The 27,994-nt window shown below is 36.4% G+C and overlaps 5 protein-coding genes and 1 long non-coding RNA gene across 7 annotated transcripts in view; 2 read left to right on the forward strand and 4 right to left on the reverse strand.

Moving 5' to 3' along the window:
* Window positions 1–1,011: 1,011 nt before the first annotated feature.
* hpse (heparanase) lies at window positions 1,012–5,673 on the reverse strand. Its single transcript, XM_058758316.1, has 12 exons — window positions 5,284–5,673; window positions 5,062–5,201; window positions 4,440–4,568; window positions 3,929–4,102; window positions 3,627–3,798; window positions 3,448–3,495; window positions 3,252–3,345; window positions 3,025–3,131; window positions 2,151–2,265; window positions 1,919–2,043; window positions 1,666–1,818; window positions 1,012–1,447 (listed from the first exon to the last, which is right to left on the reverse strand). The coding sequence occupies exons 1-12, from the start codon at window positions 5,499–5,501 to the stop codon at window positions 1,288–1,290; spliced, it is 1,635 nt and encodes a 544-aa protein (XP_058614299.1). The 5' UTR covers window positions 5,502–5,673; the 3' UTR covers window positions 1,012–1,287.
* A 216-nt stretch (window positions 5,674–5,889) lies between these two features.
* helq (helicase, POLQ like) lies at window positions 5,890–13,531 on the reverse strand. 2 transcript variants are annotated; one of them, XM_058758207.1, is made up of 19 exons: window positions 13,276–13,531; window positions 13,026–13,161; window positions 12,368–12,947; window positions 12,090–12,268; window positions 11,742–11,942; window positions 11,195–11,267; window positions 11,005–11,102; window positions 10,829–10,927; window positions 10,567–10,712; window positions 9,972–10,211; window positions 9,044–9,185; window positions 8,839–8,943; window positions 8,536–8,746; window positions 8,163–8,320; window positions 7,691–7,789; window positions 7,174–7,347; window positions 6,946–7,059; window positions 6,712–6,846; window positions 5,890–6,085 (listed from the first exon to the last, which is right to left on the reverse strand). In XM_058758207.1, the coding sequence occupies exons 2-19, from the start codon at window positions 13,140–13,142 to the stop codon at window positions 6,002–6,004; spliced, it is 2,955 nt and encodes a 984-aa protein (XP_058614190.1). In that variant the 5' UTR covers window positions 13,143–13,161; window positions 13,276–13,531; the 3' UTR covers window positions 5,890–6,001. The 2 variants fall into 2 exon arrangements, with proteins under 2 accessions (XP_058614190.1, XP_058614189.1); XM_058758206.1 differs by having other exon boundaries at window positions 13,026–13,531.
* Window positions 13,532–14,297: 766 nt separating this feature from the next.
* On the forward strand, window positions 14,298–15,592 carry mrps18c (mitochondrial ribosomal protein S18C). Its single transcript, XM_058758449.1, has 6 exons — window positions 14,298–14,457; window positions 14,727–14,785; window positions 14,872–14,955; window positions 15,030–15,087; window positions 15,173–15,232; window positions 15,368–15,592. Exons 1-6 carry the CDS (start codon window positions 14,385–14,387, stop codon window positions 15,442–15,444), a joined length of 411 nt encoding a protein of 136 aa, XP_058614432.1. The 5' UTR covers window positions 14,298–14,384; the 3' UTR covers window positions 15,445–15,592.
* A 13-nt stretch (window positions 15,593–15,605) lies between these two features.
* On the reverse strand, window positions 15,606–19,387 carry abraxas1 (abraxas 1, BRCA1 A complex subunit). The gene is made up of 9 exons (XM_058758448.1): window positions 19,175–19,387; window positions 18,949–19,039; window positions 18,823–18,859; window positions 18,430–18,496; window positions 18,123–18,319; window positions 17,906–18,025; window positions 16,759–16,843; window positions 16,544–16,658; window positions 15,606–16,165 (listed from the first exon to the last, which is right to left on the reverse strand). The coding sequence occupies exons 1-9, from the start codon at window positions 19,259–19,261 to the stop codon at window positions 15,789–15,791; spliced, it is 1,176 nt and encodes a 391-aa protein (XP_058614431.1). The 5' UTR covers window positions 19,262–19,387; the 3' UTR covers window positions 15,606–15,788.
* Window positions 19,388–19,760: 373 nt separating this feature from the next.
* gpat3 (glycerol-3-phosphate acyltransferase 3) lies at window positions 19,761–26,652 on the forward strand. The gene is made up of 13 exons (XM_058758447.1): window positions 19,761–19,921; window positions 21,240–21,437; window positions 21,761–21,827; window positions 22,413–22,707; window positions 23,221–23,295; window positions 23,485–23,574; window positions 24,033–24,126; window positions 24,214–24,329; window positions 24,415–24,470; window positions 24,932–25,017; window positions 25,108–25,236; window positions 25,606–25,685; window positions 26,038–26,652. Exons 2-13 carry the CDS (start codon window positions 21,294–21,296, stop codon window positions 26,153–26,155), a joined length of 1,350 nt encoding a protein of 449 aa, XP_058614430.1. The 5' UTR covers window positions 19,761–19,921; window positions 21,240–21,293; the 3' UTR covers window positions 26,156–26,652.
* Window positions 21,343–27,994, reverse strand: part of LOC131528969 (uncharacterized) — an 84,496-nt gene continuing 77,844 nt past the window's right edge. Inside the window, exons 2-3 of the long non-coding RNA XR_009267960.1 lie at window positions 25,086–25,312; window positions 21,343–21,389 (exon numbers count right to left, since the gene is read on the reverse strand). This is a non-coding gene — a long non-coding RNA (uncharacterized LOC131528969). The remainder of the gene's footprint in view (window positions 21,390–25,085; window positions 25,313–27,994) is intronic.

Consider the following 27,994-nt stretch of genomic DNA (forward strand, 5'->3'; position numbering starts at 1 on the left):
AAAATAATCACTCAAAAAGTCATAAAAAATTTACAGAGATAGAAAGTCAATATTATGAGATACAATTTTTTTTATTTTTTTTAATAAGCTTCCTTATCTACAGAATATATAGGATTTTGTAATGAACCTCTTCAAACTTCAAGCAACAGGATATGCCAAATAAAAGGTGAAGTATTTATCATAAACTAAAACCTCACAATACTGAAATTAACCAACAATTAATAAACTCTGTGGTTTTTCAACATACATGCATTATGTAATGTGGCTTCCAAAATTATTCCTGTCCAGTTCAGCCTCTCAACAGTGGCAAACATTGCCCCCCGGTGGGGGAAAACAACCCACTGCAGGGTTTTGTGCAAGACTCAAATTAGGCATTGAGCATATACAATGTTCAACAATTTGCAATTATTAACAGATGGCTGGTTAAATAAAACTGCAGTCATTACTTTACAAAAACACCTTTCATTTGAGAACAATCCATATGCTGGTGGTTTATTTTAGATGAAGTTATAATGCCCTTTCCATGCATTTTCAATCAGTATAAATGTTAAAGTTAAATGATTACATGAAACTTGTCATGCTGTATCAATCCTCTACATGAAAATAAATCAAACTTTTTTCGCAGATTACACAAGCAGCCAGTCGAGAAATATTTATCTGTATTTATACCAGCTGTGTTTTCACTTTAGATATCCCAGATGTTTTTTTTATTTTTTGTCTAATATAGACACTCTGCTACGATCATCACACATAGAGAGTAACAAGTGCAACGAGACCTCTTATGCCTACTCTTTGAGAGGATTCTTAAATGTCTCGATCATTTTATGATACATCTCTAAATTTAGCTAAACACACACACACACACACACACACACACAGATGTGAATCATAGACAGAAAATGACTAAGAATCAAAAGGCTTGATTGCTATAAGCGCAGAGGGCCGCATGTCTGCATGGAAAATAATGGATCACTTCAACTTGTCAAACAAAATGTCCTGACAAATGAGCACTTTGATCAAAATCAGTTTATTTCAACAGATGTAAAATGGATTAAACCCAGTGCATGTTGTTCATGAAGTATTAAACAAGTTCTTTTTGGCTACAGCTTGATATTTGTAATAAATATGAATTTTCATAAATAACAAAAGAGTGATAATATATTAAGACACTGATTAATTTCATTCAAGTTCGAAGTTCCCTCACATAAAATAGTGTCACAGCAAAATGTTTTGTCATCACACATTTTGTGTCCCTGATTCTCCAGTGAAAGCAGTCTTTATGAGAGCTCATTTGCATACCGGAGCTTGTGCTTCCATCAGAACATAGAATGCAAATGAGAACCCAGGCAGCTGGATGTGTTCTCCAGGCGGCAGCTCATGTCCCTTCAGCAGAGGAAGTGTTCGGTCATCCACCATCTTCAGCACTTGTCCGTTCAATTTGACTGACCTAGAAAATGGACAAAAAGTTGGATTTAACAGTCTTAAGGTTATTACTACAATAGTTGATGCATAATTTGTCGGCTTCCATTTCAGGTTAAAATTTATAGAAAAGGTGAATATTCTGTGTAGTCTTTCTAATAATATGAGGTAATAAATGTAGAGCAAAGTGTAGTGTAACACGATTGCATTGTACAGTCCAAACATTGTGAGATGGTGAGACATTACCTGGAATAAAGACTCTGTTCGCCAGTCTCAGCTGACTGTAGCACAAATGCTTCAATGGTGCTGTTGGCTGTATGCGCAGGCAGACTAAGCGTGATTTCATTTTTGTTTAGGTTTAAGGCGAATAAGGTCACAGCACCTGGTCTATAATGTGTGCTGAAATAGAAAAAGATACCATATGTAAAAAATCTTAACCTTTCAAAAGTTAAGTTAACTTTTTTAGAAAATAAACCATTGTGAACGAGAATACAAGTACCTTTTTCTGTTAGTGCAGTGAAGGTAAACCCGTATTGGTTTCTTTGGTCCTGAATTCATATGAACTTGTGCTTTTAAGACCTCTGGACCAACAAGTCTTTTGTATAGCAATGATAGCCAGTAATCCTGCCATAATGCAAAATTTAATGTAGGATAGGATAATTGACTGGGCCACATTCTTGGACCGTTACAGAAGTTATGCAACGAAGATCAAACTCATAAAAAACACTTACTGGAAGAGGATCTAGGTTATCATCCACTAAATGGTACGTGCCAGAACCAATTAACACCTGTCTGATGACGACATCTAAACCAAGCTTGGCAGCAAGCCCCAGTTTGTCCAGCCACCTTCGATAAACAAGATAGATATAAATATCTATAATAAACAATGAATATTTTTATATATATTATTATTATTTATTTTTTTTATTTTATTTATAACACATTGTAGTTTATAAGAAATTAATACTTTTATTCAGCAAGGATGCATAACACTGATCAAAGATGACTGTAAAGACATTTCTAACCGATTTATAGTTCAAATAAATTCAAAGAATCCTGACAAGATTTTCCACAAAAATATAAAGCAGCACAACTGTTTTCAACAGCAGAAAATCAGTATATTAGAAAGATTTCTGAAGGATCATGTGATACTGATGACTGGAGTAGTAGCTGCTAAATATTCAGCTTTTCCATCACAGGAATAAATTACATTTTAAAATATATTAAAATAGAAAACAGTCGTTTTAAATTGTAATAATATTTCACAATATTCCTGTTTTTACCATATTTTTTATTAAATGAATGCAGCCTAGGTGAGCATAAGAGACTTCTTTCTAAATAAATTAAAAAATGACTAACCCCAAACTTTTTAATGTTTTTTTTTTTTTATATTTAAACTGTTGAATTCACATTAAATTACAATTAGGCTACTTAAATGTAAAACCATTTTATTTTTTAATTAGAACAATTAGAATAATTATGAAAACCTGTTTATTAATAACTGCCTTTTTTTTTTTCCATTTAAGTTGCTATTTGTATTTGATTGCACATTGGCTGTTTTCATTTACTAACAATCTTTAATTTTGTCAGTTTTTTTTTACTTACATGAAACCAGCTACAAATGTGTCAGAAAGTCCAACAGCGCCTCCACCATATGCTGAGCTAGTCTCTCCTAGCCAAACCTTCTTCCCCGGAGAAACAGATTCAACAATCTGAAGGCAGAACGTTTATCACTTAATTTCAGTCATTATCTAGTCACTGCTGAATGTGAGAAATTTGAATGCCACAAAAGACTTCCTGTTTTAATATATTGTGCATGATTACTCTGGTACCTCGAGGACCTCGTTAATTTTTGTTGCGAGAGTATCAAGCACTTCAGGGTCAAGGAAATCCTCTAAAGACGTGTCTCGGCCATTCACATAATAGCTGTTAAGAAGAAAAAAGGAGAGCAAGTTCAATACAAAGACTCATAAAAAGCAAATCTAAGTTATTTCTGATTTTAGTGAAAGGAAGTAAATCATAACTTACTGATGCCAGGTGCATGCAGTAATGGCCTTTGCTCCAGTCTCCAAAAACCTATAAAAGTCAATGTTCAACCATGTTATGCTTCTTCGATACCCAAATGCATTAGTATTACTGATGGTGCAGACAAGATGCATCTCTGAAAAATCCATTAAAAACAAGAACTATTTTCTCTGAACACTTACCCAGTTAACAAATCTTTGCGGTGATCTCTTGGCTGACTAATATCTGGTCCATATAGTCCTGTCGAGTGGTAGACCGCAGATTCCTGAAGGATTTGATGCAAATGGACAAAATCCTGACCGAGCTGGTACCCATCCACTCTGATCTGCGCCTTTTTCTCATAGCTGTTGGGTTCTAAAACAAGAGATTTAATGCTGAGGCATCAACTTAATAACAGATGATCATATAAAAATTATTAGGGAATTCAAAACAGGAACATGTGCATATGCATAAGCAAATTCAAACGAAAGATCCCAAATCCTACCATTCCCCAGCTCCCAGGACATCACATACTGCCTGGACTCACAGTACTTCAACAGCAATTCTGCATTTGTGCTGTTCCATGTATTTTCGCTGGTTCTGAGCAAAGCATTCAAACCGAAGATGAGGTCCAAACCAGAGCAGTTCGCAAAAGCATATAGCAGATCGACTGCGTATTCTGCAAGAACCACAGACACTTGCCTTTTATGTTTTATGATCAGTAAAAATCTGAATACATTACTGGGTTCAATAATAATGATGACTCAGGGTGAGTGTGAGAGAGTTTATATATACACATATAGCTACCATATAGTTGCTATAGTTAATAGCAGCCATACAGTCATTTTGTAAAGAAGACTTTTGATTAAAAATACAACTTTACATTTTCTGACACTTAACAATGTGGGCCAGCGGAATTTACATTTTTGCTAGAGAACACTATTTTGTGGAACTGACTCATGATAAATTCCCCATTAGGCAATTAATTATTTTAAAAGAAGTGAAATTAAACTTACCAGAGAATTTAGTCTTTTTGTATTTTCCCTCTTGTTCCTCCTGAAGTAAAGTCTTTGACTGTAAGACCCATTCTTTCTTTAACCTGTTTTCCAGAAATGGAGGCAATTCAAGTCTCTCACATAATTTTCCTGTTGGAATAACAGTAGATGTGGTGGATTAAATAAATCAAATAATAATAATATAAAAAATAAACTAATTAAAACACTCTCGCTCGCTCTCTATATGTATATAAAGGTGTATGTTTGTATGTGTCTGAGAGAGAGAGAGTGAGAAACCATATTCAAAGTATTTGTTTCAGTTCCAGTTTTGTCAAATGTGGAACATAGTTATGTGATGTAATATAGCTTCCAGTTAAAATCACCTTGAACACAGGTGGTAAAATATAATTGCAAAAATTGCTCAGAAATATGAAGCTATAAGTGTCGAAATAAATTCGACACAACAGGCAATGTAGGTGTATTTTATGTTCAGGATGTTTGTGTGAATCAGTTCACTGTTCGCTCATTAAAGTCATGCTGTTAAAGTCAGATGACAACACACACCACAGTCAGCTTTCTCAGCTAGAGGATGTGGTTTACTTAAGTTTTAAGTCATGTATTGATGCTAAATGAAAGAGGTTACCTAGAACAGCGCTGCTGCTGTTGTCTCTCGCTTGAAAATATCTTCCGCGTGGGTTGAATTTCATAAAGTCTTGTTTGGTTCCTCCAAATCGCAGAAACGCTGGGATCAAGGCTTTGGCAAGGGTTCTTAACTTCGGTGAACTGCATAAACACCATATCACTTCTTTTAAAGCTACATCACAACTTTATTCATTTGAGGTCTGCTTTAAGAGAAGTTACTTACTTCAGTAGGTTCATGAACTTCTCCTCGGCGATTAAACTCGCATCTATGGCCACGGAGAGAAACCTTTCGTCCACCCGTCGGGCAACATGGGACAGGTCCAGGTCGACGCGTATTGACTGAACATCATCAACAGATATCACTGTTTTGCCCCCTACATACAATGCGCCAAAGCAAGCAAGAGCTACAATCGTGGAAACTACTGTGGCCGTAGACTTCATCTGTTCAATCCGCCGGTGTCCTCCTCACTCGGGCTTTGCTGGCATCGCTCATCCGAAACACACAGGCGAAATATTGCTTGCTGTTTTTGTTTGGCACCGTCAAAACTACTTCCTTCTTTCTTGTTAGACCAGTTCGTGACAATTTGTTTCTTTTAAAAAAAAAAGATCTCTCACGCTGGTGACTTCTGGGCGTGGCTTCAGGCTGATTCATTTACTTGCATGTCTTAATTTGATTGGCTGGCACTCACAACAAGAGAGGCAGCGCTGGAACTTTATCATGCTGTTATGATTGTTTTCCCTTTGTGGCAGACTGGTTATTAAGTCTTTATGACACAAAATAACACATGACCATGGTAATGAGTAACAGAGATGCTACTAAAAACGAGGTTACTTCCATTTTTATTTCAGCCAGACATGTGGGCATAAAATAGTTTACATAATCCCAAATAGATTAAATAATATACATGCTATTTACATCATATAAATAAAAATAAACAAAATTACAAAGATGGAATATCAGATGGAAGCATGAGTAGGTCATCCACCTCCTCCTGCAAGGCCTCTGCTTTCTCTTTTATTAACATCTGAAAATGAACATTGAGAAGTTAACATGAATAAAAAGGTGGTTTTGTTTCTTATATGTACATTGTAAAAGTATAGTTCACCCATAAACGAAAATTATTTCGTACTCTCATGTTACTCCAAACCTGTATGACTCTGCTATGAAACGAAACATTTCCTGGTCAGTCTTTTGCATGCATTGGATTCAGAATAACCAAAATCATTATAAAAGTAGCCTTGAGACACTCTGAGGAAGCCTGAAGGGCACATCAGTGTGCAGTGTTTTAATAGTCATTTTAAATGTTTCTATTGTAATGGCCATAATGCAAATATATAACTTTTTTCCCAAACTTTTTTGGACTGGAAGAAGTGCACTGGATTCTAAAAGAAGCCTTCTTGAGCCATCATCACCATGTGAGGAAACACCTTTATGATGCTTTTATGATGATTTGATCTTTTTTGAAGCCCAACATCAACATTTGATGTCAATGCATGAAAAAAAACAATCAAAAGAAATTCTTCATTTCTGAAGTAAGAAAGTCATGCAGGTATGTCTTGAGGGTGAATAAATGTCAATTTTTAATTTGGATGAACTTGAAAAGCTAAGCTGAAAATATAATGTTGCTCTATAGTGCAATATTGTACTTACTTTTGCTGATGCAATAATTTGATTTGCTTGTCGTTTGAAGAGGTTTTCAATAGTTTGGACCAGAATTTGTGGATCTGCGTTGGCAAGATGTGCCAATGACTTGTAACCAGCGTTATACAGCTGCCTTGCACGATGCTGAAGTAAAAGAGAATGAAAGAAGAAAAAATAAGCATCAAGCAAATGTTCTGGTCATAGTTATTTTAGAGAGAATAGATGAGCAGCAACAACACACACCTCCATGACTCCAGCCACCTCCATGAGTGGAATGAGCTCGGCCTGCACACAGTAAGTCAATCTACGGGTCAGCTCTGAGAGAAGAGCCTTGTAGGCCCAAAACTCCTCCAGCTCCTGAAATGGACAGACAAATCTCATAGTACTCCAATCCATCAATGACTCTAAGATAGGAACAGATGTATATTTGTCAGCTGATATGACTTAAATGATGCCTGGATGTGCCCTAACCTCAGTGAAGTGCAGCACGGAGGAGCCAAATGCAGAAGCTGAGCTGAGAAGAGTCTGTACAAAGCCTCTGGTCAGCTGAAATCTATTGGACACGTTCCAAAGGTTTGTCTCCTTCAGTAGGGAGTACAGCACCAGAGCCAGATACAACCTATTCACTACCACAATGTCCACAGACTGAGACGCAGGTAAGAGAAACAGGAACAAAAACCATCATTGTGAAATCCAGGTCTGATGACATTTCACTTTAAGTCACAGTAAATCATTATTTTCCACCTCAGAAACTTAAGAAGGGTTAAATGTAGATTTAGCATTAACACTGCAAATCCTTTAAGAGGATTAGGATTGAAGTAAGACTATATTCAAGACACATTTAATTTTGTAAAACATTGTCAGCTAATGATATCTGTTTACAGCAGTTTCAGGCTTATTATACCTGGGCTGTTTAATCCAGAACAAAAACGGTTGTGAATCGCTAGTATAGTATACTGAAGTATGAAAAGAATGCTGTTTTGCCAACCTTTCTCACGCTCTGTCCCGCTGCCTTTCTAGCCACAAAACTTTCAGGCACTCCGACCGCAGTCGCCATCTTCTGCTCAGCAGCTGACAAATTCGTAAACTGGTACAATGAAACATTTGTATTAGGTATGAATACACAACTGAAAGTAAAGAAGAGCACATTAATGACATTAATACAAATATAAACACTGTTGCACCCTATATGTCCTTAAAGGTGGTGAAATACTGTACTGTTCCAAGTTTGGGGTCAGTAACTTTGTCATAAATTATATTATAAAATGTATTAAACTGCCCCTTTAAACTCTAATAATATTTCACAATATTACTCTTTTTACTATATTTTTGATCAAATAAATGCAGCCTTGATGAACATAAGAGGATTCTTTCAAAAACATTTTAAAAACTTACTGAGCGTGAACTTTTGAATGATAGTGTGTAACTAAAACAAGTTTAACTCAACAAAATCACCCCACCTGCCTGAAGTAGATCATCCAGTCTGGTTTGCATTGATTCACCATGTCATATGGAGTAACCAGATACACTAAGTGAAGAAAACTATTGAGGAGTAAACCCTCCAGCCCTTTCGATAAGTCTTGGTACAGCAGGTCACAGCAGCTTAGGTCTATTGAACCTGAAACAAGTAACAATTTAAATGGAAAACATTAAAAAAGAGGCTCTGATAAACCAATAATAATAAAAAGAGAAGCTAGAAATGTTTCTTCTCCAAATGTATCACTTTTAAACTGGGTCATATTGCCACCATGTGGTACATAAGAGATGATTCTAGGTATTTACTCATCAAAACGTGACATTATTCAAATCTCATTATTCAAAAACTCTAATTACCTTTGAATGTTGCTCTCCCAAGCCTGGTGATTTGGAGAATGGTTTGATTATTTACATCAGCAGAGACTTCGATGAGGCTCTTCTGCTTCAGGGTCTCTATAGATTCTACAGTAAGGTCCCACAAACTCCTCTCTGGACTGACCTGAGCCTCCTGCACACCAAGCAGTGTGCATTTCATGAAATCCCTCACTTGTTCTATAGTTGTAGTTATCTAAAAAAAATCAAAAGGAAACACATTAGTGTTTGCACTTCTAAACTAGACATAATTTCTCAATTATCACTACATCAAAACATTTCACAAACCTTCAGCCCAATGAGTGACAGGACGAGACTGAGGAGGCCCCTCCCTCCATCATGTAGAAGGTTACTGTAACACTTCTCCATAGGAGCAGACAGCAGATTTTTGGCCTGCAGTAAACATATCCATCCAACCATATAACATAATATAAAAAAATATATAATATAATAAAATATAATACATGCTTTTAAAAAAAATCTGATTCTTTACCATGTTTATATCTTTGTCCTGCAGGATCAGGATACTCTCACCCATGGCATCAATACCTGCTCGTCCTGCTCTGCCTACCATCTGTTTGTACCGACTCCTCTTTAAAAACTCTGTAGCTACATATGGGGACCGCAGAATGACCCTGAGAAGTAGCACATGTATATGATTAAAAAACACATATCATTAGAGGGTATGCATGTGACATCACCGTCAGCTGGAGTGACTGCGGTTCCGCCCACTGAGTGGCAAAAAGACTGAATGGCAGCATTGGTTTTCAGCGTGAATGCTGTGACAGAACACACAAAACACATCTAAAACAAGAAAGAGCTTTGCGATTGGCTGTACAAATAGCTTTGACAAGAAATCGGAGGAATATTTTTACAGACTGCTGAAAGCTACATAAAAGAGATGCAGGGATCCCTGCAATTCAAAGAAACAAATGGAATCCAGGCAGCGAAATTTGCTGTTAACATTTTATATTAATATGTTGAATTTTGTGGTAAAATCATACCCTATATATTGTATTGTTAACATACCATATTGACAACTCATCAATTAAACATTTACCATCTTATATTCTGCTGGATGTTTTTAAATAAACACTGACAAACATACAAGATTTTGGCTTGGATGATATGACAATATGCATGTCAGGAAACATGATTCCTGGCTGCATATCAATATCCATGGACCACTGGATCTTTGGTAAGTTGTAAGGAACACTATATCTAGTCCAAACAACCTTCAGTTTAAAATGATTACCGTTTGTTTTACTCGCGTTTTCGCAGCTTCCGTATTAAATCCAGTCATGCAGCAGGCTCTTTTGCCACTCAGTTCGGCTGAGGGGACGTGTTCCGGCGGGAAAGTGATGTCAATTCATACCCTCTATACATATTTGAGGCTTTCAGATGCATAGGCCTACACGAACCTGCGTGCAGGAAGGTTGATGCCAGCAGCGAGAGTAGAGGTGCAGGTGAGGAGGCAGAGTACCCCTGAGGAATAGGCCTCTTCTACCAGTTTCCTCTCATCACTGGTCAGGCCGCTGTGGTGGTAGGCCAGGCCAAAGGGCACAGTCTTTTGCAGCACAGGACACAAGGATCCATTCCCACTGCTCTTCAGTTCACCAAGAAGAGTGGCTTTCTCTGCCTCCTTGTGTTTCAAAAACTCCCTGAAAAAATATTTCATTTCATAAATCAATGAGACACACACACACACAAATCTATAAAGACTTCAAAGGGATAGTCCACCTAAAATGAAAACTCTAAAATGTGACTTTGAAGAATTTTGGTAACCAAACTGTTTTAGGTCCCATTGTCGTCCATAGTATTAGTAGTATTTTTTGGCCATAGATCAATGGGACCGAAAACTGTTTGTTTACTAACATTCTTGAAAATGTCTTCTTTTGTGTTCTTCAGAAGAAAGAAATGCATACAGGTTTGGAATGATATGAGGGTGAGTAAATAATGGGAGAGTTTTCCCTTTTGGGCTGATTATCTTTTTAAGGACTCTAAAGGTCTACTCACTTATTTAAATACTTGCAGATCATTCCAGCTAGATTCTCGCAGTTCTTCTTGGTGGCACAGAAAATGAGGCAGGACTGCTGAGGGATGACTTCAGTAGCCAGAGCTATGATGTGGTCAGGGTCCATTTTCTGCATACCACTGGAGTACTGAGAAAGTCCATCGCACAAAGGTTCAATGAGCCAAGCAGATCGATATCATATTGGGTTAAAAAAAAAAAAAAGCTTAAATATGTGGAGCTTTGGCCACAAAATATCATCAATACCTTAAAATTCAGGAGTCGTGAGAAACTGAAGCATGTCTCTTCCCTGGGGTCGACTTCATATATGCTGTCCTTTATTTTTACATACTCTTTCAGCTCAACCTACAGAATCAGCAGTTATTTATTTGAATTGAGTTGATCAAATTTAAAGCCTTATTAAATCACAGTAACAGTCTTACAGGTCTGAAGTCGTTGGTGTAGTTTTCAGCTTTCAGGAAGGTCTGAAGATCTCCCACGTTGCCTAGTGTTGCACTCATACCAATAATTTGGGTGGATTCTGTTGAGAAATGACAATGGATTCATCAGAATCTGTAACGAGTGACCATCACACAAATAGAGTACTGCATGTGTGAGTCTTCAGATACTCACTGCTCATGTACAGAATCTTTGACAAAGTCATTTCAAGAATTGCCCCCCTGCTTCCATCACCAACCATATGGAGCTAAAAAATACAATTAATTTGAAAAGCTTATACACACTACTGTTCAAAGGTTCGGGGTCATTTTTTAAAAAGAAATTAATACTTCTATTCAGCAAGTATGCATTGACCACAAATGGCAGTTAAAAACTTTTACATTGTTACAAAAAAATGTATTTCTAATAAATGGTGCTGAATCCTGAAAAAAAATTAAGCTGCTGTTTTTTGAGCACCAAATCAGCATATTAGAATGATTTCTGATGGATCAGAAATCCATCAGATTTAATAGTAATAATAAATTACTATATTTAAATATTTAAATATTTTAAAATATATTAAAAGAGACAACAATTATTTTAATTTGTAATAATATTTTACAATATTACTGTTTTTACTGTATGTAAATAAATGCAAACAAATTTTACATCTGTATCAAAACAAAACTGAAACACGACAAAAAAGTATACTTTAGTAATAATAATAGTTTGTGATACATACCTCATCCACAACAACCAGACCAATATTGTCTAGCCGGTCATTTTCAATCAGTGAATTGACAAGACTGTGTCCCTTCTCAATAGTTGTGACATACAGAGAGTTTTTATTTCTTCTCTTGACTGGAGGAAACCTCCCTTTACTGCCAGCATACTCCTCGACCATGAAGTCCAACTCAATGCCAAAGCTAGATAACCCTCGCACCTAAAGGCAAATCAGTGCATATAAGTGTATCAACAACACATAATGATCTAATGATAAATGATAATAATGATCTAAAACGGTTTGATTTACAACTATCCCACTTGTTTAGATGACACATAAATCATGGATAAATTTGTAAATGTATACCTTTTCCTGAACCAAGGATATGTACGGCAAAATAAGCAGTGCATCTTTCTTTCTACACAAGAGCTCTTTAAATATGAGAATCTCTGCCACTAGAGTCTTTCCTCCACTTGTTGGTAAAGAATAAATTAGATTTCTCCTTTGTTGCACCGAATCTAGGCTTAAACACGTCTTCTGCCACTCTGAAATCAAAAGAGAAAAAAAAACAAGAGGATTAAAACACTGATTTACCAGACGCCAATAAGGACAAAACTGGAATGGAAAGGATGTGAAATACTTACCATACAAGTCCTGGATTCCCTTTAATCTCAAAATAAGGTTTTTAACTTTGGATGGAAGACCAAAAAAAGGGCCTAGGTCCTGCTCAGCTGATATGGACTCCATGGCCAGCATGGCAAAACTCATTTCTTCAGTCATCACAGCTTCCTTTTGTTGTATCGTCTTGGAGACAGTACTGGTTGTCGCTGCATTGTCAATCAGTACTTTCTTAAGATGATCTTTCATGCTTCTTCTGGCCTTTGGGGGTGGCTTGTTGACAGTGAGATCTGCATGATTGACAGCTGGCCTGGGATTCATCAAATCAGGGGTAGAGGTGTTATGTGCACCCCTGGAAGGGCTTTTGTGTGGAGTGATGACAGCTTTTTGAAATTCAAATTGAGAGCTTGGCAAAGCTCTAGATGGTGAATCTCTGAAATCCCCTGCTAAGACTGAGTCTGAAAGATCATCCTCCCAGGCATTTGGAGTCTGCTGGTCGTGACACTGCCTCATCTGGAGCTCCACATCTTCAAGCTTAGCCAGAAAGGAGCTGTCACCCACAATGCTGTCATATCCCTCAAATAAGTCCTCATTGTCACTGCAGCACTGGATAAGAAAAGAAACACCATTGGCATGCTTGAAGCAATGTACATCTTTCAGTGAAAGTCTGAAGGGTCTGCTTACCAGCTCTGTGTCTTTATTCTTACTCATGTCTTGAATATGAGTGTGTCCTTCAACAGTAGAGCATGTTTCTGATGTGAAACTTGACCGCTTCTTGGCTGGAGTGATGTGACTTCTCATGCCATCCCTTGATCTCTTTCTTGAGGACGAAATGTTGCGCTTTACCACAATCTCGTGTATGTCGTTGTCAGTATACATTACTAGTGTAAAGCTACTGGAAACTGATATTACAGCATTGCGTGATAATACTCACGTAAGTTACTGTAAGTTAAGTAACTGACAACAACCACAACAAAGAGGCGAAGCTGTTTATTCATCCATAGTACGACACAGCACGAAGTCTGTACGACTAACTGACCTTAGTCACTACATCAAAACCATAACAAAACAACAAAATATCTATTATTACCCAAAATAACACTAGAATAGTGAGCGGAGACACACTAGCCAATGTTTACCAAAAGCGAGGACTTTCGAAAAGATGAGTGATGGAGTTAACCAATGGGAGTTCGCCTTTGGACCACGTGACTGTTAAAGCGTAAAGACGAGAAAAGGCTGAACAAAAGTCCTTAAATCCTTCAGAAAATGCTAAAAATCACTAAAAACCGTAAAACGTCAAAATCCTTTTATATAAATGTCATATTTTATTTTATTTATCATTAATTCTTTATTATTGAAACGACTTTTCAAAAGACAGGCAAAATGATCCATACACTTGCAAAACTATAAAACTACAAAAGCTTTTTACACAATGATTCAATTATTTTATTTTATTATATTTTATTTCTATTTACCATTGATTCTTCGTCAGTGAATTTTTCTATTAATTAGGCCTATATAATATCAACAACTAAAACTTTCAAAGTTTTTCGAATGTATTTAAATGTTCTCCTTCCAAAAAAGAGTGAGAAAACTGATTAGTCTTTGATCCATAGACTTCCACACACAAAAATCTACAAAACCACTAAAGCTTTTTATTCAAATTTTCCATTGTTTTATTATTTTATCATTGATTCTTCAACTGTGAAATATTATATCAATTATCAATTATTATATATCAATAGCTAGAACTTTAAATATATCAATAACTAAAAACGTTTTTTTCAAACAAAGCAGCAAAATCTATAAGAATACTAACGTTAACGCTTTTTATACTAACTTTTTATTGTTTATTTTATTTTCGCACCTTTGCACCTTTATCATTTCTTTTGTATATCAAAAGGCCATTTTGAAGTGAAGTTTGCTTTCTCCGATCTTGTAGGTGGCGGTAGATTACAACAAACGTACCCATAACCGCGCTAAACGACTCCGCAGAAGAAGCAAGCAGAAACTGTCATGGTGGCCTCCTGAACACATCGAAGAATGTTTGCCCTTTCTCTTAGTCGCCTATTATTACAGGCTCTTCCCAGGCAACCGGTCACATCTAGGGCTACAGGTATCTCTGCTACATTATTTCCCTCAGTCTTTTAGTATGCAAAATGTTTTTCAGGACGTCTAGTTATTCTCTTACCCAGTAACTGGTACATTTTCGTAAGCACGCAGCTTCTTTATCAATAATAGACATTTCATATTTATTTGATTTAACTAGATGTTACAGGAAAATATAAGATGATGTCCTGATGTTAAACGTAATTTTTTTTAAAGAATGATAGCTTGTTAGTCATGAAATGTTGCAAGTCTCTTAGTTTATTTCATTTCTTCCAGCACAATGCATCAGAAGCCTGACAACATCTCAGCAAGAACCTCTAAAGAAAGATGATATGGTAATTTTTTTACATGCGTTTCTGCTTGACGCTTTAATTGTTGAAGTTCTCTGAAACCATTTGAATACTTATTTGCACTTATCCAGCCTATGAAAATGGAAAACCCATACAAGTCCTCCCCGAAAACTTGCATCCTGTGTAATGTAACTGTAGACTTCAAAAACGTTCAGGTTGGTAAAATGTTATAAATTAGTAATAAATATTTGTATTGGCAAAATAATCAAAAAGCGCTTTTTTTCTGCAGCTGCTGTCCCAGTTTATTTCACCACACACAGGCAGAATATACGGCAGACACATAACAGGTGAGAGGACTGGGTTCAAATGTTCACATTAATATTTACATAAATGTGATTTAGTAATTTGGGACCCTGTAACTCTCGCTCACAGGCTTGTGTGGTCGGAAGCAGAAAGAGGTATCGAAGGCAATAAAGCAAGCTCGTTCGATGGGTAAAGAATTTATGGCTCTAATTTGTTGATTTTATTTTTTATGAATGAAATATTTATGCGCTTTCAGTAAAATTACCATGGATATACAGTAAAACCGGAGTATTTGACTAACAAAGGTCTTTTTAATGTCCGCAGGGTTTATGTCAGTCACTCTGAAGGATCCACAGTTTATTAAAGACCCTGATATTTGTGGTATCAAGCATTCTGAATAGGTTCTGTGTGAAGCCTGACACTGCAGACCATCCCTTTGTTTCTGTAAAATCTATAAAATTGCGAAAAATAAACAATGTAACAATTATAATAATCTGATGAGCCCGAAATCAATGTAGAAAATGAATAAAATTCATTTATATAAAAACACCACATATGTGAATTCAGTATTTAATTTTCAAGGAATTTATAAACACTTACAAATAAAGTAATAAAAAACAATATTAAACAATTAACAAAATAGAACGCATATTAAGATAAAGGCAACCTCCAGGTATAAAATGTGTAATGCTTTCCAGTCGTGGCTAGATTGCTGTACCAATAAAACCAGGCTCAGTTTCATTCTTTAAAAGGTAGGAGAGATACTTCTGTTCTGTCCGTTCATCTCAATCTCTGTATCTGACCCGCTGTCAGAGGCCGACTCGCTGGTGTCTTTAGTTTTCCTCTTCCTTTTAGATCTTTGAGGATAATCAGCGACAAGGCATTTTTTCCTGAGTCGGGGGGCTGTGTCCTTCTTTCTGGTGTGTTGATTCTCCAGAATCAGAGGCAGCTTGGTGGGAATATCAATGTTATGGTCAGTATTACAGCACAGTTCTAATACAGGGCGACCCTGAACAGTGAGGGTTTGTGTCCGTAATGAAGGTGCATCGGGGAAGAGCGTTCCGAGAGCAGAGCACAGAAGTACATTCTCTTTGGGTTCATCTGGAGGGGCATGTTTTTGGGCTGAAATAGAAAGTTACTTAGAGTTACTACTGCTACATTACAACAAGATATGTAAGGAAGCATAGACTAAAATCAAATATTTTATTTTTAAGTAATGAAAATGTTTTTAGATAATAAAGCTGATCTATGGTTTGTGGAAAAAGAAAACTAATAGGCCTAATAATCTAATGCAATGTTATACTACTACAATGAGAATAGGAATAAAACTGATCAATTAAATCCAAAAATAGGGTTAACAACTGCTACCTAAAAACAATTTGTATGCAAGCGCACACTACAAGACTGAAACCTTTTTGTTTGAAATCTGCAGACAAGCCTAAGCTTGTAGCGTGTAATTGGCCTTGGAGGTACCCATATAAAGTGCAATAGAGATCTTACTTTCATTTTCCTCTGAGAGTCTCTTCTGTTTCTTGATTGCCTCCTTGAGCTGTGTGATTTCTTCTTGAAGTGTCTCTACTGCTCTTTCACTCTTCTCCACTTTCTCACACACTTCCTGTATCACAAAAGACACATATGAATTGTTCATATGATTTACAAATACTCAAATCACACTGGATGAGATTTTGCAACTAATAAGAGATGTAGTTACTAACCTGCATATCTCCTAACAGGGCATCATTCATGCTGCTGATATTTCTGACCTCTTTTAAATCATCCCCTGAGCAGAAGAATTTTGTCCTGAGAGACGAGAAAAAATTATTTATCACTTTTAAAGAAAAAGCTAGATTTGTATATTTTGTATACTATATATTAAAATACTATACTAAATGGGTTTTTACTGCAGTACGATGTGGTTTCAAGGATAGCTGGTAATGTTATGATCCTCCAGATCTCTTTGAAAGGCTGATCTCTAGATTTGGCTCTGACCCCCTCCTTAAATGTAAGTCTATGGGATGTTTTTGCATTTTTACCATCTACTAGGCAAAAAAGTTTGCCTTGGCAAGCAAAACCAAAAAGACTTGAAAGATAATTGTTCACCCAAAAATGAAAATGTACTCACCCTCAGGCCATCCAAGACGTATGAGTTTTTCTTCATCATAACAGATTTGGAAAATTTTAGAATTACATCATTTTCTCACCAATAGATCCTCTGCCCTGAATGGGTGCCGTCAGAATGAGTTCAAACAGCTGATGAAAGCATCACAATAATCCACACCACTCCAGTCCGTTAGTTAATATGTTGTAAAATAAAAAAACTGTGTATTTGTAAGAAACAAATCCACCATTAAGATGTTTTAGCTGCTGGCTAAAAACATCTATTCATAATATTGCTTTCACCAGTGAAAAACAATCATCTAGTCTGAATCAGGAGAGAAATACACACAGATCAAGCACCATTTACATGCAAAAACAGTTCTAAACAAACATGTCTGTGTATTTTGATGTGAGAGACATCAGGGGATGGTCTTCTTTACTGGAGCAAGCATTATTATGAATTATAGACTCATATTTTGTCTAGAAGTGGAACCAGTTAAAAACACCATACTGAAGGAACTGTATAGCGAAAAGCTGCTTGTTTGTAACAAACAAGATGTTTATTGACAGACTGGGGTTTTGCGGATTACTCCCATTCTGACGGCACCCACTGACTGCAGAGGATCCAGTGGTGAGCGAGTGTGATGTAATGCTAAATTTCTCCAAATCTGTTTCAATGAAGACACAATTTCATCTACATGATGATAAGCAAATACACTTACATTTGAACTATTCCTTTAACTGCAAATAACAGTCTGAATGTACCTGTGTTGATTAACAGCTTCACTCTGTCCTAAAGATGGGCATGTGCCTGACACTCTCCAGTAGTCTTGTTGTTCAAGGTTTCCCAGGTTGCTCACAAAGATGGGGATGTTGATGTACTGGCTGCATGGAGATAATAATTACACCGTAGTTCTCTAAGCTTCAAAAGTCAACTGAATGTTTGTGTGGCAGAGTTGAGTGTAAAATCCTCAGATCTCACCTGCTGTGCCAAATGAAAGCTGAGAACTCAAGGCGATGGGTGGAGCCTGATGCTGTTGCCTGAGACGGTGTGAGCAGCATGAAAACAAGTTCCTGATTGGACAGAATCTTTCTCATATTCTGATGAACCACTTGTTCCATGAAGGTCATTTGCTGTCTGGTGTTTCTTCTTTGTCTGTACCAACCAATCACGTTCTCCTTGACACAAGTAAATGCGCAATAAGAAAACACAATTTGTTAATGCAAATCACATTTTGGATATATTCAGTGGTAGAAAATGAGCAAATGTTTTAAAATGTAGGAAATACCTCTTGGTAATCAGACAAAATTTGTCTTATTTTCTCCTCACTGACATCACCGACATTACTGTAGAAGCTTTCAAGAGGATTGAGGCAATGGTAAATAAAATTTCAACATTTTAAAAAATTCTATATCAGTGGTTTTCAATTAGTGAGTTGTGGTCTAAAAAATGGGTCACTATGGGAAATAAATTAATACATAAAAATGCTAAATGTGAATAGTAAGATTTTCAGTACATATTTGATCATTTTTGTATGATTACCAATTTTGTACCATACTGGGTCACCACTTGAAGTCCAAATGCAAAATCCAGGCCATAAAGCAAAACCAGTTGAGAACCACTGCTTAATATTAAGAGGTTTATTGAAAAAAATAAAATAAATAATGAGCAATTGACTTACCTATGGAGTTTATGACAAGGGATGTGTTTCTGAATATCTGAAAAAGAGAAAACATCACGACACTAGTGTTTTGGGTTTCGTGGTGTAACTATTATATGAAATTATTAATAATTAGAGTCAATTTACTTATAGTGTGCTCAAACTGTATGTGATCGATTTGTGAGTCTGTGATCCTGCAGTTCTCCTCTCCTACACTCTCTCCGAGAATAAGACCTTCCTTTAAACATAATACAAATATAAACAGAAGTTATGGGACTGAGGAAATGCTTAGCAGACATCTCTGACATCTTAGTTTGCAATTTAATTCATAATCAAGGATCACACGGTCACACTGGGATCTTTTGCTACTTACCACATCCGCATCACTGTTCAAATGATGAAACATCAGTGAACTCAACACGAAACCCGATATACGAACAGATGTGTTGAACTCCTCCATGCTTTTGGGATAAACCGTGTGTTAACTACCGCAACCTCATAGTTTTAAGTTACCAGGCTACATGTGTAAACTTTCTGCGCTCGTAGGTTTCGTTTAGTTATTCTCTGCATAAGAGACGGCGGTTTACAGCTAAACACTAACTTATGCTGCCACCACGTGGTGCGGAGTAATTTACATTAGAAACCGTCTTCATGAAACTATTTGTGGTTTTAAAGCATATTTTTGTTTTGAGGGGAATTTTGGACAAACCTTGCATCGCTGGGATTTCATGCTTGCAAAATTTCTCACGGTCATAGGCTACTTCCCAGTAAGCAAGAAGGCTAATTTGGAGAAACACTGTGCGAATGATCATTTTAATTCATTTTTTTAAAGGAAAACAATATATATTTTTAAAATATTGTATGCGTTATAGATAAACTTATCGTTTAGCGATACATTTTCACCAGATATAGTGCGTTTATTAGGGTTGTAAACAACACGATTATGATAACACATTTCCTAACTTGACGCAAGGTGGCGCTAGTGCATCATTTATAACCATATGTGTCCGAACTTTAACCAGTCGCACGAAAACTTCGGACATAGTTTCGAGATTTGGGATATACAGTATATGTAACATCATCTTCAGACGTCTGGGATGAAGAAATGAATATAATCGAGGTATTGTGAAGGTGTTGTATTGAATCGAAATCCTTTTAGGTTGCTGTTGTTTTACCGCTCATGTGATCCCGTTGTTAAGCTCTTATGGCACAGCGGTTTCTGATAACGGAAAGGAGACGGACAACTCAAGGAAAGTTAACGTTTTCGATCATTATTTTATAGGCCATTATAGTTTGCTAAAATCATCTAGTAGAATTGTATTTAGATAATATGCATTTCTGATAAGCTTTTAGGAAGTGTCTCCTACTTAACGTTAGGGGGGTTAATGCATTGGTTTCCCATTGTTTCCGCCGAAATAAGCTACTACAGCTATTAGCCACAAATATCATATCATTTATATAAAATACCATAATAATTACTACAGCTATCCACAAATGTCATATAAAAGAAATAAAACACAAATCCCACAGTTAATACATATATTAGCCACAAATATCATTTAAAATGCCATAGCTACTACAAATATTAGATACAAATAACATAAAAATAAATAATATAGACATACCATAGTTACTACAACTATGTACAAATGTCATAAAAAAAAAAAAATTAAAAATACCATTACTACAGGTACTCATCTGTTCTACCAACAGAATAATAAACTTGTAGATCTATTAGCTCTCACTATAAAATAATATGAAATAAAATGTGACCCTGGACCACAAAACCAGTCATAAGTAGCACGGGTATATTTATAGCAATAGCCAACAATACACTGTATGGGTCAAAATTATCGATTTTTCTTTTATGCCAAAAATCGTTAGGATATTAAGTAAACATCATGTTCCATGAAGATATTTTGTAGATTTCCTACCATAAATATATAAAAACCAAAATTTTGATTAGTAATATGCATTGCTAAGAACTTCATTTGGACAACTTTAAAGGCGATTTTCTCAATATTTTGATTTTTTTTTTTTTTTTTTTTGCACCCTCAGATTCCAGATTTTCAAATAATTGTATCCCAGCCAAATATTATCCTATCCTAAGAAACCAATGGAAAGCTTAATTAGTCAGCTTTCAGATTATGTTTAAATCTCAATTCATAAAATTTGACCCTTATGACTGGTTTTGTGGTCATAAAGGTTCTTATAAGCTGTTTATTTTTTTTATTTTATTTTTTTGTTTTAAAAATGTTTACAGCGTTATTCGTTAATGGTGAACTCAGCAATAAACAGGTCAGATGCTGTACAGTAATACAGAAACAGGCCACCAACCACATAAAAAAAATCCCCAGAGGCAGTACTAACACACTGATTACAACATTTTAAACACACACCACCTCTGTTTTGGCTTTTACCTTCACCCGCTTGAGCAGATGGCCCGAGCCCAGAGCCCCGTCCCATAGACTGACAGGAAGGAGAGCAGAGAGATGGAAGGTGTTTGGGAAATCACATTCTTGCTCGTCCAGGTGTGGCTGTCCATAGTAGTGGGGCTCATCATGTTACCTGCCATGTTCGGTGTGTCCCTGGGGTTCACAGATATCTACATCAAGGTGCTGGTTAAGACACTGGAGGTAAAGGCGCTAAATCATAACAAATTTTAAAAGATATATGACTATTAATTGCTTTCCATATCTGATCATATATAAATTAATTGTAGATTCAAACTTAGAAACTTTTTTCCTTTACCTAGACCTGACAGAAGTTGAAAATGCCAAGACAAACTTGCAAAAGAGGGTCAAAAGGCATAAAACTAAAATAAATTTCATCATCAAGAGTTTCGTTTTTAGAACAGGACATATTGAGCTTTTATTTGTCCATGACAGTTAAACTATCCCTGTGTATAGGAAGCACTGTGTTAAAGGTTACCTGAAAATAAACTTGTGTTCTGTGGCAGTGGGCAACTCTCAGGATCCAAAGAGGACAGAAGGAACAGACAACACTGCCATCACAGTTAGCCAACGGTGAGTGAAATGATGTCTGTCAATGCAAAAATAGTGCAACACATCATGTGCATAAAACACAAGTGTTCGAGCTCAAGACAATGTCATGTGAAGCCACAGTTTCCTCTTTGGAATTATTGATGCTGCATATTAGACAATAATTAAAAAGTCTGCTTTAGTTTGCTGCCTTGTTTTATTAATGTATTCCTTTCTAGCATTTACGCAGTCAATTTATATGATAACAAATGTCATAAGCTTTCTGTTTTAGTTGACACAGCTCTTTATATACAGTAAGAAAATAATGTTTGTTATGCTTTTATTATTGGCCTGATGCCTGTCGGTCATGGTCAGTCTACTGTAATTGCTATTGCAGCAAGTGGTGGATTTCATAATTTCAGTTGATCTTGTTTCTGAACTTTGCCCAGCTTCAGACAAGGCATTTTTTTTGTTTGGATTCGGAGCTCAGGACACACATGAAATCATGCTTACATTATTATATCCAGACAAAAAAACAAAACAAATCGATTAATGAAAATAGAGGCACATAGTGATGCAGTTTTCTTCTTCTCTGTCTGGTCTCATTTCAAATTCATTATGTGTTATTAGGGATCATTGAGAAAGATGATGGCTCTATGGAGGAGGAGATCGGAGAGCTGCGACGATCCCATCCTAAAAATCTAGCAGGGGGAGACTTTACACTGTGTGATGCCTTCTATTTCTGTAAGAAAGGCATTGAGAACATAGTAGAGGATCAGGTGACTCAGCGCTTCACGTCGGAGGAACTGGCTTCTTGGAACCTCCTCACGCGAACCAACAACAACTTTCGTTACATCAGTGTGCGGCTCACCGTCATATGGGGCCTGGGAGTTTTTATACGTTACTGTATCTTGTTGCCTCTCCGGTGAGACTGCACTGATATTTCATTCATCAGATGACATTAATTCATCGAGGATGCATTCAATTGATAGTGAAGATTTTTAAATAGCTTTTTACATCACAAATGCTATTCTTTAAATCTTTTAATCATCATAAACAAATGAAAATAATATATCATGGTTTCCACAAAATATGAAGCAGCATAACCGTTTTCAACATAATAATAAGAAAAGCTCTTGAACACCAAATCAGCATATTAGAATGACTTCTAAAGGATCACGTGACACTGAAGACTGGAGTAATGATGCTGAAAACTCCGCTTTACCATCACAGAAATAAATTACATTTTAAAATATATTAAAATAAGAAACATTTATTCTATATTGTAATAATATTTCAGCACTTAGATTTTTTTAAAATACATTAAAGCATATTTCCCACTCCCAATTCTCATTATTGTGACCTGGAAACGGGATCTGGATGTCTTTTTTGTGATTCGTCCATATATATTTAATCATGTTATTGCTTTTTGTCATAGGATCACGTTGGCTTTTATCGGATTGAGTTGGTTGGTGATAGGAACTACTCTTGTTGGATTGCTTCCTAGCAGCAAGTAATTAATATTGCATGACATAATTAATTATATCATACCCGCATGTATTTAATTTATGGACTGATTGAATAAGAAATATTTTAAACCAGTTCAACTAAGTTTGTCACATATGAATGGAATGCTAATGTTTAATTTCATATTAAAGTTTGAAGAAGCATTTCTAACGGGAAGGGTCTGTGTCTCTTTCAGTGCGAAGAACTGGCTCAGTGATTTGGTTCATATTACATGCTACAGAATATGTGCCAGAGGCCTGTCTGCTACCATCCACTATCATAATAAGTGAGTCACTGCTTCTTTTTTGATCCCAGTCTTTCCACTTTGATCTCACTGTCTTCGGGTTACCTCTGCTTCTCTGCGTTTTTCTGCAACGGTGTGTGTGTGTGTGTATATATATATATATATATATATATTCCATTAAATTTTTATATTTGTTTAAAACATGCCTAAAGTTGTGTGGAGTTTTTGCACTTTAAATAAAGCTCCAAAATATTCCAAACTGTATTTTGCTAGCCAAATGAATAAAAGAAGCTGAAGAGTGACTGAAATGGACATATAAGAGACAACATAAAAGACTTCTAGTAAGAAGTGCTAGAAATTATGACGGCTTACATTGTATCTGGTAAAACTGAGATGGGTAAAGGAGAATTATTATGTCTCGCATACCTCTTTCTTTTTAACACTCCCTAATATAGTCAAATGACCATTGTTTCTTATATGTCTCATGGGATGCATAATAGAGAGAATCGACCGAAAAAAGGAGGTATCTGTGTTGCCAACCACACTTCCCCAATTGACATTGTCATTCTGGCGAATGATGGATGTTATGCTATGGTGAGTCACGCTGACTATATCAGCTGTGTGACATTGTGTGTCTTTAGAGGGTCTCAGGTGTCTTTAACGCAATTTCATTGTCCTCAGGTAGGTCAAGTTCATGGAGGCCTCATGGGGGTCATCCAGAGGTCAATGGTGCGGTCCTGTCCCCATGTGTGGTTTGAGAGATCCGAGATGAAAGATCGCCATGCGGTTGCCAAAAGGTGACAAAGTGTGTGTTGATCAGTCTTGTGGAGCATAACATGTCCTCGCTTAGGACATAAAACCTCAATTTTGCTGTTTCTGCAGGTTGAAAGACTATATTGCTGATAAAACTAAGTTGCCAATCCTGATCTTCCCAGAGGGTAAAAGTTATATTCATGTGATTGTGTCCTTATGCAAGTCTCTAGTAATGCAGTAATTATGCAATATCAATCTACTACAAAAAAAAAAAAGTACAAATATGGAAGCTTGTTTCTACCATAGAATAGAAAAAAAACTTCCACAATATAAACTTGCAGTTATGAGAAAAAAAAATTTGAATTGAGAGTTGTAATTACCTTTTTCATTTTTATGTTTAATGATTTAAACTCATAAGTTTTCAAGATTGATAACTTTTATTTAAAAAAAAAAAAAAAAGTGTCAAAATTGTGAGCTGTAAACTTGTAATTATAATTTTTTTTTTTTTTTTCTGTGGTGGAAACAAGCTTCCATATACAAATATAAATATATTTAATATAATATACATATTTATTTTTTATACATATTACACATATTTATTTGAATAAATCCTATTCCCTGTGGTCTATCTTTGTGTCTGTTGTAGGAACTTGCATTAATAATACATCAGTCATGATGTTCAAGAAGGGAAGCTTTGAAATCGGTGGAACTATATACCCAGTAGCAATCAAGGTATCGATTACCAACAACCCAGTGTTTTCCTTCAGCAGTATTACGATTACCCTCTAAAAGGGACACACCTCATGTACTTCTCTCTTTCAGTATGACCCTCAGTTTGGAGATGCCTTCTGGAACAGTGCCAAGTACAACATGGTGAGCTACCTCCTCAGGATGATGACAAGCTGGGCCATCGTGTGCAACGTGTGGTACCTCCCACCCATGACTCGACAGGTAAGCAGAAACATCCATCTTATCTATCCATTCTCCAAACTGCTTGTCCTTTGTAAGGTCACAGGGATGCTGGAGCCTAAGCAGAGACATGAACATAAACTTATTTGTGTTTTTAAACATGGGAACCATAATCAAACCTGTTTAAAATCATCTCAGAATGCACCAGAGCTTGCAGTGCTCTAGTGTAAGCATAGGGTTACTACTAACTACTTTAAAGAAGCTTAAATGTAAGATAGGTGTGATTTGTTTAACACTTCCATTTCTGTTATTACATAGTTTTGATGGATTTGTTGAGGATTTTACGTGTGCATAAACTTTTGACTGGTAGAGCATTGCTTCCTATCTTTTTATTGCATATGCTTTTTGTAGGATGGAGAGGATGCTGTTCAATTTGCTAACAGAGTTAAATCAGCCATAGCACATCAGGGAGGACTGGTGGATTTGTCCTGGTAAGAATACAAACAACCCTGCATAAAAAAAGCTGGAAAAAAAAAAGTTTTACATTTACAAACAAACAAACAAATATATATATATATATATATATATATATACACATATTAGTATTTTTTTATACTAATTATTATTGTAATTTCCTACCTTGAAGAAAACACTATGTTTAAATGTGGACTGTAAACATGCATTCATTTTTTAAATGTCTGTAGAATGCCTATAGAATTGACATTTATTAGTGGATGGCAAATATGATGGCCAATATATAATCTTGACATGACCAAATATTGGCTTGGCTTATATGAGTCTATCACAAATTTTTGATATTCACAAAGTATCATTGTGTTGCAGGGACGGAGGACTGAAGAGAGAAAAGGTGAAAGAGTCATTTAAGGAGGAGCAGCAGAAGATGTACAGCAGTATGATTGTAGGCTCGGACTTTCACGAAGCCTCTGTTGGTCCCGCGTAAATTTCATCTCACACTATTTATGAACTTGATCTGAAAGTGTGAAGCACTTCTAGCTCAGCGACCGGACAGCATCCATCGGTGTTGCTCCTTATGATTCAGCAATATTTTTCTAAACTGGAAAATGTTTTCTTGAGATCTGAACTTGTCCTTCTTTGTTTTTTTAAATATGTACATAAATCTTAAAATTGTGATGATATATAGTTACAAGAAATGCGGAAACACTCAGATTTTCACTTTGTTCTCAATCGTTGCTTGGATTTAGTTGTTGTCTAGATTCCCTCACAAAACACTGTATAGTTTTGCATATGAAAATATCCACTTTGTGCATGTTCATATTGTATTTCTCAGGTCCAGTGGGCTGTTCCTGTGTGGACACTAGAGGTCACTGTTACCAAACGAAAGACACATCAGACAGCTCACTATCGTGATTGCCTTTCCTAATAAAATAATTAAATGAAATATTCATCTCTCCAAGCACCAATCCTTTAATTTAACACGATATTTAGCAGTCCTATAATAGAATCGCTCCTGTTCTCAAAGTACACAACGTGAGCAAAAGCAGCGTAGAATGTAAAAACACAACAATTACATTAAGCCTTTTCAGCCCTCCGCGAAAAGGCAAATCTGTCTCCCTTGTGTCAATTAGTGATGGGTGATGCACAAAGCACCATTGAGCTCTTGATTGCAGGAGCACCAGCTCATTTTACTTAGAGCTCCATTGAAACGCCTGCCATTATAAAGTCATTAGGCGCAAAGATTTCGCTGCGGAAAGTGGACAGAAAGTTTCCCAGCACGGGGAAAAAGGAGAGGGTGAAGTCACGGTAAATTCAAAGAGGAGACGGTGAGCAATATGTGCTTGCTGCGATGGCAGTTTAATAAAGAAAGCATAGAGTGTGAAATAGAACATAGTTATTCTCTGGCACAGAGGGCTGGAGCAGGCTTAGCTTTCTCTCTTTCTCTCCGTCTCATCCCCAGACGATCGGCAGCAGCGGGCTTTAATAACAGCCCTGCAACTTAAATTGCTTGAACAGAAATGTTTGTTCTCCCCTAACAGGATTGTAAATTATTAATCGGATCTGAAGCCGATTTTATAACCTGATTGTTGAGGTGGGATTCTCCACGAGCAGTGCTCTGGCACACCATTTACTGTGATGTATGTGTCTGCACATCTTTATATCCAATTTAATGTGATTCGGATAGATTTCAAAGCGACATCATAAAAAGCATGGAAGTGACCCCGGCAGAGCCTCGAATGTAGACTCCGAGCGACAGGCGGCCACGTCTCTGTATTTTGATTCGATTTTCCCGATTTCTGTTTTTACCCAGATGTGATCTATACAAATGTAATGCCAGTACACTCAGTAAATATGAATAAATCACTAAATTAGATCATTTTCCTGGAGAATGTAGTTCAAGCTGGACATCATTTTAAATCACAGTTTGCCTGGAACTGACTGGTTTACCTAATCAGAAGGGTAAACGACCTCTCTTCTGCCGAGGACCTGCCATTAGTTAGAGCCCAATGTTTTTTAAATACATTGTTCTACCATCTTTTCTGCGACTCGAGTGGACCTCCTACACTAATGCATGAGATCTTGAGGTACAATACGTCTCTGAGGGAAAAATCAATAGAGGAATACTGGAAGAAGTCTCTCGAAAAGCTCAGAGTTTTAGTGTTTTAGAATATGCTCAAATACAACCTGGATAAAACATTACACGTGAGCTGCTCATTCTTTGCATCTGAATTAAATCCATCGTTTACCTTAGACAATCTAATTCCCTTAAATTGTGGTTTTAATGATGTTTACATGTCATATTTTGTTTATGTGAGCAGTGCAC

This window comes from Onychostoma macrolepis, chromosome 21, assembly GCF_012432095.1.
Source record: "Onychostoma macrolepis isolate SWU-2019 chromosome 21, ASM1243209v1, whole genome shotgun sequence".
Classification (NCBI taxonomy): domain Eukaryota; kingdom Metazoa; phylum Chordata; class Actinopteri; order Cypriniformes; family Cyprinidae; genus Onychostoma; species Onychostoma macrolepis.